We start from the raw sequence: 13,083 nt of genomic DNA, 5'->3' as shown, positions 1-13,083 counted from the left end.
CTCAATCTCCACTTTCACTTTCAGATGTGAAAGAGAAATTAAACAGGCACTGCATGTGACTTTCAGATGTTAAAGTGAAGATTTAGAGCAACAAATCACTTAAATTTGTATCTGTTTCTCATCCACACCAATTATATTGCTTCTGACCATATAGATTTAACCACTGGAGTCTTGTGGATTACTTCTCTGTTTCCTTTGTGATTTTTGGAGCTACAAAGGTCTGATCATCATTCACTTGTATTGTATGGACCTACACAGATTAAATATTCTTCTAAAAATCTTTGTTTGTGTACAGCAAACAAACAGACAGAAAGTCATATACATCTGGGATGGCATGAGGGTGTGTAAATAAGAGAATTATCATTTTTGGGTGAACTAAGTAATTAGAAATATTTTTATATTTAAAACATAATTTTCCATGTTATTCATAAGTTTTTAAAGCCTTAAAAGTAAATCATATATCCCTATTTTATTATTTGATTTGTTTATTTCAAGCTAAATGTGCAAAAATGACTTCTTAAGGTGTATGAAGCACACATGCAGAAAAAAAAGTATGACAATTTATATGACAATTAACCGTGAAAGAACTTGGAGACAATTAATTGTCATAGCCATAAAACAGACAATTAATTGTCAGTCAAATTTCATAATCGTGACAGCCCTAACGATCACTTCTCTCTTGTGGACAGAGGCAGAACAGACATAGGTAGGATGGCATCAGCGACATAATGCCAGAAATAAATGGAACATTTATAAATCGTACTCATTCGTGTGTTTATTTGCAGTGCAACTTTTGATGCATGCATTCTACACTATGCGGTGATGTTTTGCATAACAATGACATGAACAACACTTGAATATTTGTACCCGTTGACACATTTTTACAAGTATATCATTTTAACTGGTATATCGATGTACAAGCAAAATTTTCTAAATGAGGCAACACTAACTATTTTAGTCCCTGTTTCGGAACAAATCAAGCTAGCTACAGGTCTGAAAACGCCCTAAATCACTCTATTGCAATTATGCTCAAGCGGTACTCATGTTGTTTTTTCGGCAAGCTCCACGTGACGGAATCCGAGAAAGAGAGTTGCGGTGGGTTGGTATGTTTTGTCACCCCTCCACCATTTTGTATCGGCAAGAGTGCCATATGTCCGACTGAAGAGAGTGAAATTTCAGCAAAACTGCATGTGTGACACCCTCGGCCAAAATAGAGTTGTTTGGAGTCTGCTAGTGTGGCGCCAGCTTTAGGCTGGTTAATCACACTCATGCTGTTTTTTTATGTATTTACAAAATTGTCAATTTTTCAGTTCAGTCGATGTCATGATAATTTTGCATATTGTTGGGCCTGAGCAGATCACAGAAATATTATTCAGTGTTTGAATTTAAGTATATTTCGCATGGCAGATCATTTTGGTACAGTTTTGGATTGCCACTTGATGTCCAATGTAAAATCTGTGTCCTGAAACAAAACCAGTTGAGAACCACCATTATAAATTACTTGTTTTGCACCTCAATAACTTATGAATGCCTTCAATCGCATCACATAATCTCTGCCTGAAGAGTTAATTAAAAATAACAACTCAATTTAATTTATTTATGAAGTCAATATGCATGGCCAAAGGATCAGTTACAAAAAAACAAAAAACAAAAAAAAAAAAAATAAAAAAAAAGGGAAAAACAGAATGAGAAAGAGACAGAGCGTAGAGAGAGACCCAGATGGAAACACCGGGATAGATAAAGCGAGATGAGCCAGAACCGAGCCACATTCTCAGCTCCAATGCATGACGCAGCACCTCTGGGTGAGCTCAGGGGCAGACCCGTCTAAAACATCTGTGATACACAGCCACACTCTCACACGCAAATGCAGCATATTCCTGATCAGTAAAAAATATTATCTGAATTTATTAAGTTATATTCTTGCGCGAGCAACGTCTCCCTCAGTTCATAGTTCATTAAACTAGAGATTCCGCTGTTTGTGCATTCATGAATTCATGAGACATCACAGAGGTCCAAGACACAGAGTGACTAACAGATAAGTGGAAACAATATGACATAAGCAACATTTGGGGAAAAACACAACACTTTTACTCTTTACGGTACTCTGCAAGAGAGAAAAGAATTATTCTTATGTTTCACTTTATATTAATAACACAATAATTTGCTTTGTTGATATACTGCCCTGTCTATCATCTCTCATATTCCACCTTTAAATCCCAATTACACCAATCAATAAATATTCGGGAGGTACAATATATCTGTGTCAGCCAATATTTGTGGCTTTTTACATTATCAGTCTGATTTGGGCAATTTTGGATTTTTTTTTTTTTTTCCCTAATCAACTCTTTTTAGTAACCTTTTTTATTTACCAGATTTACAAAAGCACTTTTTAGGGCTGCATGATTATGACAAATCAAAATTGTTGATTATTGGGGGGCCTGGGCAGCTCAGCGAGTATTGACGCTGACTACCACCCCTGGAGTCGCGAGTTCGAATCCAGGGTGTTCTGAGTGACTCCAGCCAGGTCTCCTAAGCAACAAGGGAGGGTAGAGTCACATGGGGTAACCTCCTCAGGTCACTATAATGTGTGGTTCTCGCTCTCAACGGGGCGCGTGGTAAGATGTGCGTGGATCGCGGAGAGTAGCATGAGTCTCCACATGCTGCGAGTCTCCGCAGTGTCATGCACAGTAAGCCACGTGATAAAATTTGCGGATTGACGGTCTCAGAAGCGGAGGCAACTGAGACTTGTCCTTCGCCACCCGGATTGAGGTGAGTAACCGCGTCACCACGGGAACCTAGTAAGTAGTGGGAATTGGGCATTCCAAAAATTGGGGAGAAAAGGGGAGAAAATCAAAAAAATATATATATATTTCCCTTGATATTTGTGATTATTTCAAATAATAGAATTTACATTACAATGCTTATTTTATGTGGTGCAACTGCATGCCATATTGTTTATGTAGGCTACAAAACAAGCTGAGAACTGTGTTCCTGAATTAATTTATTTGCATGAAAAATAAAAGTGTGATTAAAACTTTGAATAAATTATACACAGAAATTGAGCAATGCAACAATAATACAATACTATGGTTACACAATACTACAATACACATTTAAATGCATCTGATTTGTAATTGCATTCTTGCATACAACTGACAAAAAAAAAAAAAAATGGAAAATATAACATTTTGACGTAACTGGAATAAACCTAGAGCGCTGTATCTGACACTTTCTGCAATTAGTTAACTGCAGCAGCTGTAATTGTAATCTCGATAATTTTTTTTTCGATTAATTGTGCAACCATTCTTAAAGGGATAGTTCACCCAAAAATGTATTAATTAAAATTCTCGCATTATTTACACACCCTCATGATATCCCAGGTGACTGGGATGTACTTTCTTTCTTCAGCAGAACACATTTCAAGAAAAATAGAAAAATATTTTTGCTCAGTAGGTCCTTAAAATGCAAGTGAATGGAGATTTCTCTCTTGAAGCTCCAAATATCACAGATAGTCATCATAAACATCATCGATACAACACCAGCGGTTAAATTAATGTCTTCTAAAGTGATACAATCACTTTTGGTGCAAAAAAGAAAAAAATTTTAATAAATTTTTAACTATAATCCAACATGAGGGTAAGCTTCACGAGAAGTTGGAGTCCAAGCGGTCTCTCGTGTGTAGTATTTGTGTTGCCACGATACCGACGAAATCTCACATTCTTCTCTCGGTTGAGACATCCAGGATAAGCACACAAACGCACCATTGTGAGTAAAGAAACAGAAAAATACAGATCTAAACCAAAACCAACAAAGCTACTGTACAGTGTTCCTCCTCCTCACTTAAATAGCACTGCTCTTCCAGCTGTGATGCACATGCATCAGTTCTTGTGTGTTTCAAATGCCAATGTGATTACGTACCGCTCCTGACTGGAAGCTCCTGACCGGAAGCATTATTTAGAGTAAAAAAAGTACTAAAAGATAAATATTTATCACAAAAAAAGTGATCGTGTCAGAAGACATTAATTTAACAGCTGGTGTCGTATGGATGGTGTTTATCCTGACTGTCTGTGATTTATGGAGCTTTGAGAGAGAAATCTCCATTCACTTGCATTTTAAGGACCTACTGAGCCAAGATATTTTTCTATTTTTCTTCAAATTTGTTCTGGTGAAGAAAGTCATACACTCCTGGTATATCATGAGGGTGAGTAAATAATGAGAGAATTTTCATTTTTGGGTGAACTATCCCTTTAACTTTTGTCCATTTTTTTCTATTGTACATTAAAATGTGCAAGATTTTAAGCTTGTAAAATTCTAGATTGGAGCTTCATTTTAAACTCTGAATGTAACCAAATATTTGAGGTGGGCCAAAAGTTACATTTTATGAAGCCATCAGAATCTGAAGTAGACGGATCCCGCTCAATGTCTATGGTTGATTTTTTTTTTTTTTTTTTAAACCACAGAATAAAATATATCATTTATAATATCGGTCACTATATCAGTTGTCCATATAAATAATTATTGTTATAGGTCAAAATTTATATATCAGTGCATCTCTATTTTCTATCTATATAAATATCAAAATGAAAACATAAAAATGCCAGATAACCAACTTTGTTTCAACTGACTGTAAATGACTCTATTTCTTGGCTTTCACCTGCTACATCTTTAAAATCTAACTCTTTCTTGAGAGAGTCTTTGGGTTGACATAAAAACTTTGAGCAGCTCTTTGGCAGGCGTGACCACTGCAATCAGTTTAAGCCCTCCTGCTCTTTCCTGCATCTGCCAGTGAGAATGTGTCCCTCTCTCACACTTTAGATTCCACAGCGCTTCATTCTTCATGCTGCGCTGCACTTAGCATCGTTCTCTCAGCAGCAAGGTCACATCAAGCAACAGCGGAAAAGACTCAACTTACAGCATAAACCTGAGTGCAGTACAGGGGCGATGTTTACAGCTTTACACGAATAAACCGGTGCAAACATGGGCTCAAGGAATCAATAACTGCCTGGACCTGTGCTGCAAAATATAAATGTGAACGCACTCACCAAACAACAAAGCATGGTCCTAATGAGGACCCTGTCACGGGTCTGGAGTGGTTCACTATGCCCTGGCAGAGAAAGCAAGGGGGTGAGGGGGTAGGGCTACTGGGGTACTAAGACATGTGACAGTCAATGCACCCCCAGTCTTGCATAGCCAGACCTAATATGGCAAAGAGAGCAAAGATTGTGGGAGGTCCGCGGGCATGCCGTCTTAGACTTATGTACCCCAAAACAAGTTCCTTTCCATCTGTGAAAACCATTTATTCCTGTTGAACACACAATTATGATCACAATAGAATTTGTCATGTGAATTCCAAACGTTTTTCCACCTAGTCAGAGCCAATGTGCCGAATTCCAAATAGGCGTCACCATGCGGCACTGGAAATTACACACACGGTGCCTTTGACATCTATTTTGATCTCCAGCTAGGTAGATTCTACAAGTGAAATAACACTGTTTTCGTCCCTGTACTGTTATGGTTAGGTTTAGGGTTTGGGTTAGGAGTAAATAAAATTTAATTTCTACTCAAATGTTGCCGAAAATTGGATGTGCTGTGCCTTTCACATCATATCCATTCAAAGAAGTAAGTGAAATAACGTGTTTTGGTCTCTGTACTGTTAGGTGTAGGTCTAGGGTTTGGGTTAGGAGTACATGAATGAAATTACTACTCAAATGTTGCCAAAAATCGGGCATGCTGTGCCTTTCAAATCACATGCATTTAAAGTTGTAAGTGAAAGAACGCCATTTTGCTCTCAGTTCTGTTTCACATGCTCACAATGGACATTCAGAAAGCATAGACCGATTTCAGAAGACAAAACTTTCGACTTCTTGTCACCAATTTTCCTGTGAGTTGTGTCTGAATGCGCAGTGGTGTTATGCCATTGCTGGGTGCTTTTCATTAGAAACCCACCAAATCTCGGCACTTGATGGTATAGACCCGATTTGTAGAAGTGTGAATATCGGTTACAAATTTGCCATTTCATGTCTAATCCACTATATATCTTTTTTTCTATTATATAATAATGCTGAACATCGGGTGCACACACATAGTAAGAATTTCATCATACAGGTGTAACTTGTTACCCTGCGCACATGACAATAAACATACTTGAACTTGATTATCGTTTATAAGATACGCTCAAACATTCTAATCGAACATTCTATGCATTTTTGTGCATCAAACGTGCATTTAAACACACCTATGATGCTCCAAAATGCTGTCCAGGTAGCATCAGAATAGGTATTGAAATATCCACAGAATGCAGTGAACTAATATGCTTGTGTGTGAATTTTAAAGTCAAGACCTCACAGCTCAGTGTGAGGGTCAGAGAATGTTGATTATAGTGATGGCTGAGAGGTTATTCTGCCAAACGATACAGATACAGAATAATAGATGCGAGTCATCTCCCTTCAAAACTCTGAGAGACAGATGCTGAATTATTCATTCCAGTTTGATGGCTGCGTCGGGCTCTCTTGCCTCCTTTCATATATTGCAGCCTGTGGGCCTGGTTTACCTTAGCTAATGCCATCAAACAAACATGATGTGCATATAGCACTTTCATTTAAGATTCCTGCGTGTCTCTCAATGCTGGTCTTCTCCTTCAACCTTCATCTCAAAACCAGCAGCTACATCAGTAAAGCTCAGCACGAAAGCTCAAACTGCAACAGTGACTTGTGTATGCATCTTGAAGTTTGGGTATCTGTTATAATTGATCATGCTCAGGGAGATGTGAGGTGAATGTCTTTCTTCATCAGTCTCAACTCTAGAGCTTCAAAGCATGTTAATTTTGGATCAATAACAATAACAGCACAGCACAATAGAAACTGACTGACTGAACTCAAGAGCAGCTTAGATGCTGAATTACCCCAACCTATCTGAGAGCAGTGAAAATAAAATCGCCTGAGGTTACAGGAATGAGAGCTACTGTTTTCAGGCATTTGAAAGTCAGTTTTCACATGTTTTATATCTTTATTACAGGTTGAGCTGCTCTCAAAGACATCTTGAAACAAAGTGAGCTGTATGCTTGTTTAGCTGGATTTATTTCACCATCTGTACCTGCGGGCATCCATTGAAAACACTCATGGAGCCATCTACTGGCCCTGAGATGAAACTGCACAGTGACACTGAGGATTTTTCGGTTTAGGTGTGCAGATAACAAGAGCATGTCAATGTCATATTTTACACAATGTTAAAAGAAAATAAATATAAACTAAGCTTTTTTAGGGTGTATTTTTAAGATTATGCATTGTAACACTGTCAAGTATAAACAAAGAGTCAACTATACAAGCGTAACACTGTGGCTCTATCAAAGCATTTTTCTGTTTGTTTGAGAATCCTGTCTAGCCCAAGTAAGCAACGTTGGCTTGACCAATGGTGTTCATTGGGGCGGGAAAACCTTTTGTACAACTAATGGAAGAGAGGGGGAGTTTTCTGGAATCGGTTTCAACAGAGTGCTAATTTTCGCAATTCCGTTTGGTGACGTTAGTGGCGCAGAAATTATACACTTCAGCTTTAATAAAAATTATAATCGTGTCTGGAATCTGCACAGGATGATTTTCATTACTGTATTATTAATGTAATGATAATGTACGCGAAACACCATTGAGAGTAATGACAATTACAAACACAACCTAGAGTAAAACATCTGGACATATGATGAGATCTGATTGGGGAGGGGGTGCTTAACTGTGAAAAAAAATAATGTCACCGTTTACAGTATAAGGACGGGCAAGGAGGCGGCAGGAACCGGCTGAACAGTCAACGTAAAATATAATGATATAAATGAACTTAAAAAAGCATAAAACATAAATGAACAGACACACATGCAGCACGGCTGTGTGCATCTCTCTTTCGAACTGGTGCCTGCGGCTCCCCTTTATCTCGCTCTCCCGCTGATCAGCTGATTCAGCGCCGGCCGTGCATCATCACAGCCCAGCCACGCCCTCCTCCTCATCACAGTCACAATGCCAAAGATCCTAATAGTGCAATAATGTTATTCTATTCTACTTGTATGATAGATGTCAAAGTAGAACTGGGTGATTTTTTTATTTTTATTAGAATTTACATTTTTGACAATTATTTTTATCATGGAATCCAGGTTTTGCATAAAATATTAGCAGTGCTGTAGTTAGATACACTGTCAATCCACCAATGGCTGAATATAGAAGAGAAAAACAAATGTTCACAGCACTTGGCTTGATGCAGCCCTCAATCTGATAAGCTGAACATGTGTGGAAAATGCATGGCTGCACGCTACAACGTAACATAGGTTAACAACACGGAGACCGATGTAAAAGCCGGTAATATTTCCAGTACGATTGTACAGTGTGACTGTAGGTAGACTTTGTCCTTCATGCATGTTTACACCGGCTAAATCAAACAATATCTATGTTCTGTGTAATTTGTGTAAGTCATGAAGCACTAAGCTACACTGTCTGAGATGTCAACAGAAATGTATGTGTTTATAATAAAGTGTTAGAACATCCATGACAGTTATGGGAACTTCATAAATCAAAAAATTTCATTTTGCTGCTTTGCTCAGCATGTACCACTAGAGGGCGCCACGTGCTCACAGCACTGACTGACGTCATTATTTTAAACTGAGCTTTTTGCTTCTTGCGTTTTCAAATAAACTGAAATTTTTCTGATATCTGGACTCTATCTGCAGGTGTTTATGGTTATACATACAAATTGACTGATATACTAAAAATACTTTCTAGACAAACATGACTATTTCTAGATATTTTTTTATATCTAGTGCAATGGTGTATACACTTGTGTATATGGCTGTGTGACAACAAAAGTGATTTGATTTGATATTGATTTCTAGACGGACTTGACTTAGATAATAAAATAATACCTAAATTGGCTGAGGTATTTTGGAGTTTTCTTATTTTATACTATTATTTCTGAACATCAGTGTTATTTTAAATAAATTAGATTTGAATTTATTTTACATTTACTCTGTTGACAACATTCTGTGTGTTGCACTATTTTTGTGCATTTCTGTTACACATACAAAACTTAGATTTTTCTAACCAGGTTGCCTTGCATTCTAATAAGGAGCATGTTATTTGAATCATGTTGGAGTTACTTTTTTGAAAAATACCTTTAAATGTAGGAAAATCGAATCAAAAGTCGTAAATCGCCCTTAAGTTTGAAAGAAAAATCGAGATTTTATTTTTTTGCCATATTGCCCAGCCCTATGTCAAAGAGAACAAGGAAAAGCTAAAATGTCACTGAAAGTCACAGGTCTATGTACAGTCAAAATGTTCGCTGATCACCTGGAAAATAATTATGGTGAACTACCGTGATAGGGAAGATACGGCACCACAGTATGCAACAACACTGTATTATATCAGCTCTGTATGTTTGATGATGTCACTAAAGACAATGACATGACATCAAATAGCACTGAATAACACAAAGAAATTTCAAAATGTGAAATAATAGCAATGCAAATTCATTCTCTGACAATTACTGGACTGAAAGCGTCTGCTTTATGTTACATTCATTCTGTCGTATTAATATTCCAGTCTCATCTCTCAATATTCCAGAGGTTCAGATAGAGTTCTACTAGCAATACACTCCTGGCAAGCACCAATTATGAGAAGAGGAGCGGCAATTTAACAATGTCACCTTTAAAACTGAGTCTTTAACAAAATTTATGATGTCGTTTCAATGGCTGGTGTATTATAAAGAGAAGAGAAATTAAAACTATTAAAATGTATTTATTTATTCATTGGATTTATTCGCTTTTCTACTTGTTCAAAACTGTGAAATACTTGAATAGAAGTATACTGTGTATAAGATGAAAACTATTAACTTTTTTAAGAAATGAAATAAATTAATAAATCACCCAAAAATATATATATACATTTTCATAGTCATCGAGCACTGTGTGCATGTCTCCAAGTGTGCATGCCGCTGTTTTCTTATTTCTTTTACCTCAATCACAGAAATGCACAAGTTATTGTCACTTTCCATTGCCCTTTTAGCAGAACAATTTAAAATTACATATAAAAGCCACTATAGGTACAAGGTAGATCCCCATGCATGTATGCTCCTCTCAAGTTGTTCACAGTGTGTACAGATTTCATAACACAGTAAATCATTTTTTTAGCATGTAACCACCTCTCTATTATGACTTCACTTCCAAAAAAAACAATTAAAGAAACTGTTTATTACTGTTATTGTTATATTGCATATTTCTGCATATTATTATCATGTTTAATAAGTATATTTAATCCCCATCATTATTGAATGATCATTTTGTGCTTTTATATTACAGTATTATTGTTTGCAGTGCATAGATCTACTGTAACATTTCACTTGCATTGTCCACTAAGGTTGTAGATTTTAATACAAAAATGTAGTGTCTTCAATTAAACCCATATGAGCCATTTCACAAGTTTCACCTCTTAAATTGATGTGTAGTACAATAAAAACATTCATGTGTATTGTCTAGTGGATAAAACACTTGAATCATCATATTTAAATATGTAATTAAGAGTGTTGTTTATCATCATCAAAGTAAGTAAAACATAATATCAACATGAAAATAGCACGTTATGACTCCGGCGCTGCTGGTAAAGATCTCCGAGTCACGATCACAAGCGATGTCCAGGTAACCTCAAACCATGAGGTTCATCTGGCAGAAGAGCGATGCCAAATCACAACTCACGTAAAATGTTCCTCCGCAAGTTGCTTGCAATTTTAGGTTTTAACCACAGATGTCGCTAGCGAGCACACAGCTTTTATTCTACTCGTAACCACATTTAATGTTGGAAACAATGAAAGCTTGAAAGAGAAAAGATTTGAGTGGCTTTTAACGCACCTGTACAGATTCCATATGAGAGCCAAATTGTCTTTCCCTCCTGACACAAAATGACTGCTGTCATCAGTGAAACGGATGCAGCTCACGTCCTGATAATGACGACGTAAAATGGCTAGCAAATTTCCCGTTGACACCTATTGGAAAGTTACAGAGAACAAGACCCATAAAAACAACAGTAAGCACCATTCTCACTGCACATGTTTATTTTATGAATATTACATTTCATAAAAGTCATAAAACAAGTGGTACAAATTAACAAAGCAAAACTCCTTGACCAAAACACATCTCCTCACCTCCCACAGATATACAGCTTCAGCAATGCCTGCCAGTACATAAAGACCATTAGGAGAGGCACACAGACAGGTAACAACCCCAGGACACACAATCTTCTGCTGTAGTTGGTCCTGAAAGGTAAACGCAGAAAATTAACAAATAACTGAAGACCGGAACACACTCAGCACAATACACAGGACATCGTACAATTAATCTTCTTCACATCAATCAAAGGTTCATCAATGTTTTTGTGATGAGAAATGTTGTTGCTAACCAGTGATTGCAATGAACAGAAGTGTGTGAGAAATTTAATTTTTTAAAGAACAAATATTCTATGTAGTTTCTCAGTTAATATAAAACCACATAATCTGCATGCATTATAATCATAATACAATTTGAAAAATGTTATTTAAAAAGTTTTAAATTACGTATAGCAACCCACACTGCAGGACTCTTCTGTCACTCCTAGACATGTCATGTTAACTACCCATTAACACACAGTGCTCCTTTTAAAACTAATACATGTTCCACAAACGAAGACAGTGTTGGATTGAACAGTCAAGCTATTTAGGATTCATATATTGGGTGTAACTTCAATGTTTTTCGTAGATGCAGCAGTGTCTACACACCTTTCTCTGGATCTCCCACACGTTTATGAAGTTCTTGCCGAGTTGAGCTCCTAATATGTATTCCCCGTTCAGGACAGTTAAAGCCCTGGAGGAAGTATTACCCCCTCGATAGGACAAAAGATTTGTCCCCAAATGAGGGTCGAAAACAGCACAGTTCCACAGTTGCCCAGCTGAATCCGCAGATAGAACCACCTCCATGGGCGCCGACATGTTGGACACACAAAGCGCGATTATTTTGGAAGGCGAAGCGAGGCGGGTCTGTGCAACGTCATTTCCGAGTGCAGTGCGGATTTCTGGGTATTGTTGTTTTGGGGAAATTCCTACAATTCTCTCTCTCTCTCTCTCTCTCTCTCTCTCTCTCTCTCTCTCTCTCTCTCTCTCTCTCTCTCTTTATTTTTTATTTTTTATTTGTTATTTTTTATACAGTTAAGTGTTTAGTAATACATTCTCTCACTAACATGGATTCATTTGTGGTGAATGTGTTATTTAACAGATGTTGGAGGTTTTTTTTTTTTTTTTTTTTTTTTTTTTGAGTCCCTTTAAGATCTATGTTATAAAATTACACCACACACTGGAGGTGACTGGAGGTGTTCCTTTATTTTGTAATGTTAGTCATATGTTGTCAAGCATAACTAACAAATTTCAGTACAATGATGTTCCATTTGTTAACATTAGTTAACAGCATTAGTCAGGGGCGTACTGGCCACGGGGCGAACCGGGACTTTTCCCGAAGGGGGTAGCGATATGCAGAAAAGGACAGCGACCCCATGTTTTTCAAACATGTAATCACTTGTTCAACTGATTAAGTACAATACCCAAAATTACACAGTAACTTTTTCACCTCACCTAATCAGTGTGTCATCAAAGAAACCTTTCATATTAAGAAATTGTATTTTGCAATGCAATGCTCACAATACTTTTGATATGCTTCTCTTCTGATTTGCATAAATACATTTGACCAACACTTAACCCAACTGCTCTTACTGTAAATTAGAGGAACTATCAGATCATTTGAGCCTCTTCTGTGTCTTCTTTACTCTTCCACCCTGCTGTCCTCTTTCTCTCTGCTTACATACACCATCTCCATTTGGTCTTTCCTCAACTCTTTCAATGCAGTGCTCACCCCTGAAAGAGTTGAGAAAACGTTCCCCTTTTCTTATCTCTTCTCTTCCTTTACCCACTCTACCTCTTCTCATTTTGCACCTCTTCTTCATGTTGTTCTTCCTCTTCTTCTTCTTCTTCTTCTTCTTCCTCATTGTTTGTTTGCTCTGAATTTTCATATTTGACCCCTTTTATAGATAGCAAAGT

General features: G+C 37.2%; 1 protein-coding gene across 1 annotated transcript in view; it reads right to left on the bottom strand.

Moving 5' to 3' along the window:
* Positions 1-12,006, bottom strand: part of wdr18 (WD repeat domain 18) — a 105,589-nt gene extending 93,583 nt beyond the window's left edge. The window contains exons 1-3 of the mRNA XM_051676272.1: positions 11,776-12,006; positions 11,167-11,277; positions 10,874-11,007 (exon numbers count right to left, since the gene is read on the bottom strand). Coding sequence (XP_051532232.1) covers positions 10,874-11,007; positions 11,167-11,277; positions 11,776-11,985 — 455 coding nt within the window. The 5' untranslated portion in view covers positions 11,986-12,006. The remainder of the gene's footprint in view (positions 1-10,873; positions 11,008-11,166; positions 11,278-11,775) is intronic.
* Positions 12,007-13,083: the final 1,077 nt, after the last annotated feature.

Source organism: Myxocyprinus asiaticus, chromosome 37 (assembly GCF_019703515.2).
Source record: "Myxocyprinus asiaticus isolate MX2 ecotype Aquarium Trade chromosome 37, UBuf_Myxa_2, whole genome shotgun sequence".
Taxonomy (NCBI): domain Eukaryota; kingdom Metazoa; phylum Chordata; class Actinopteri; order Cypriniformes; family Catostomidae; genus Myxocyprinus; species Myxocyprinus asiaticus.
Note: the sequence above shows the minus strand (reverse complement) of the source record. Positions and strands in the feature narration are given on the sequence as shown.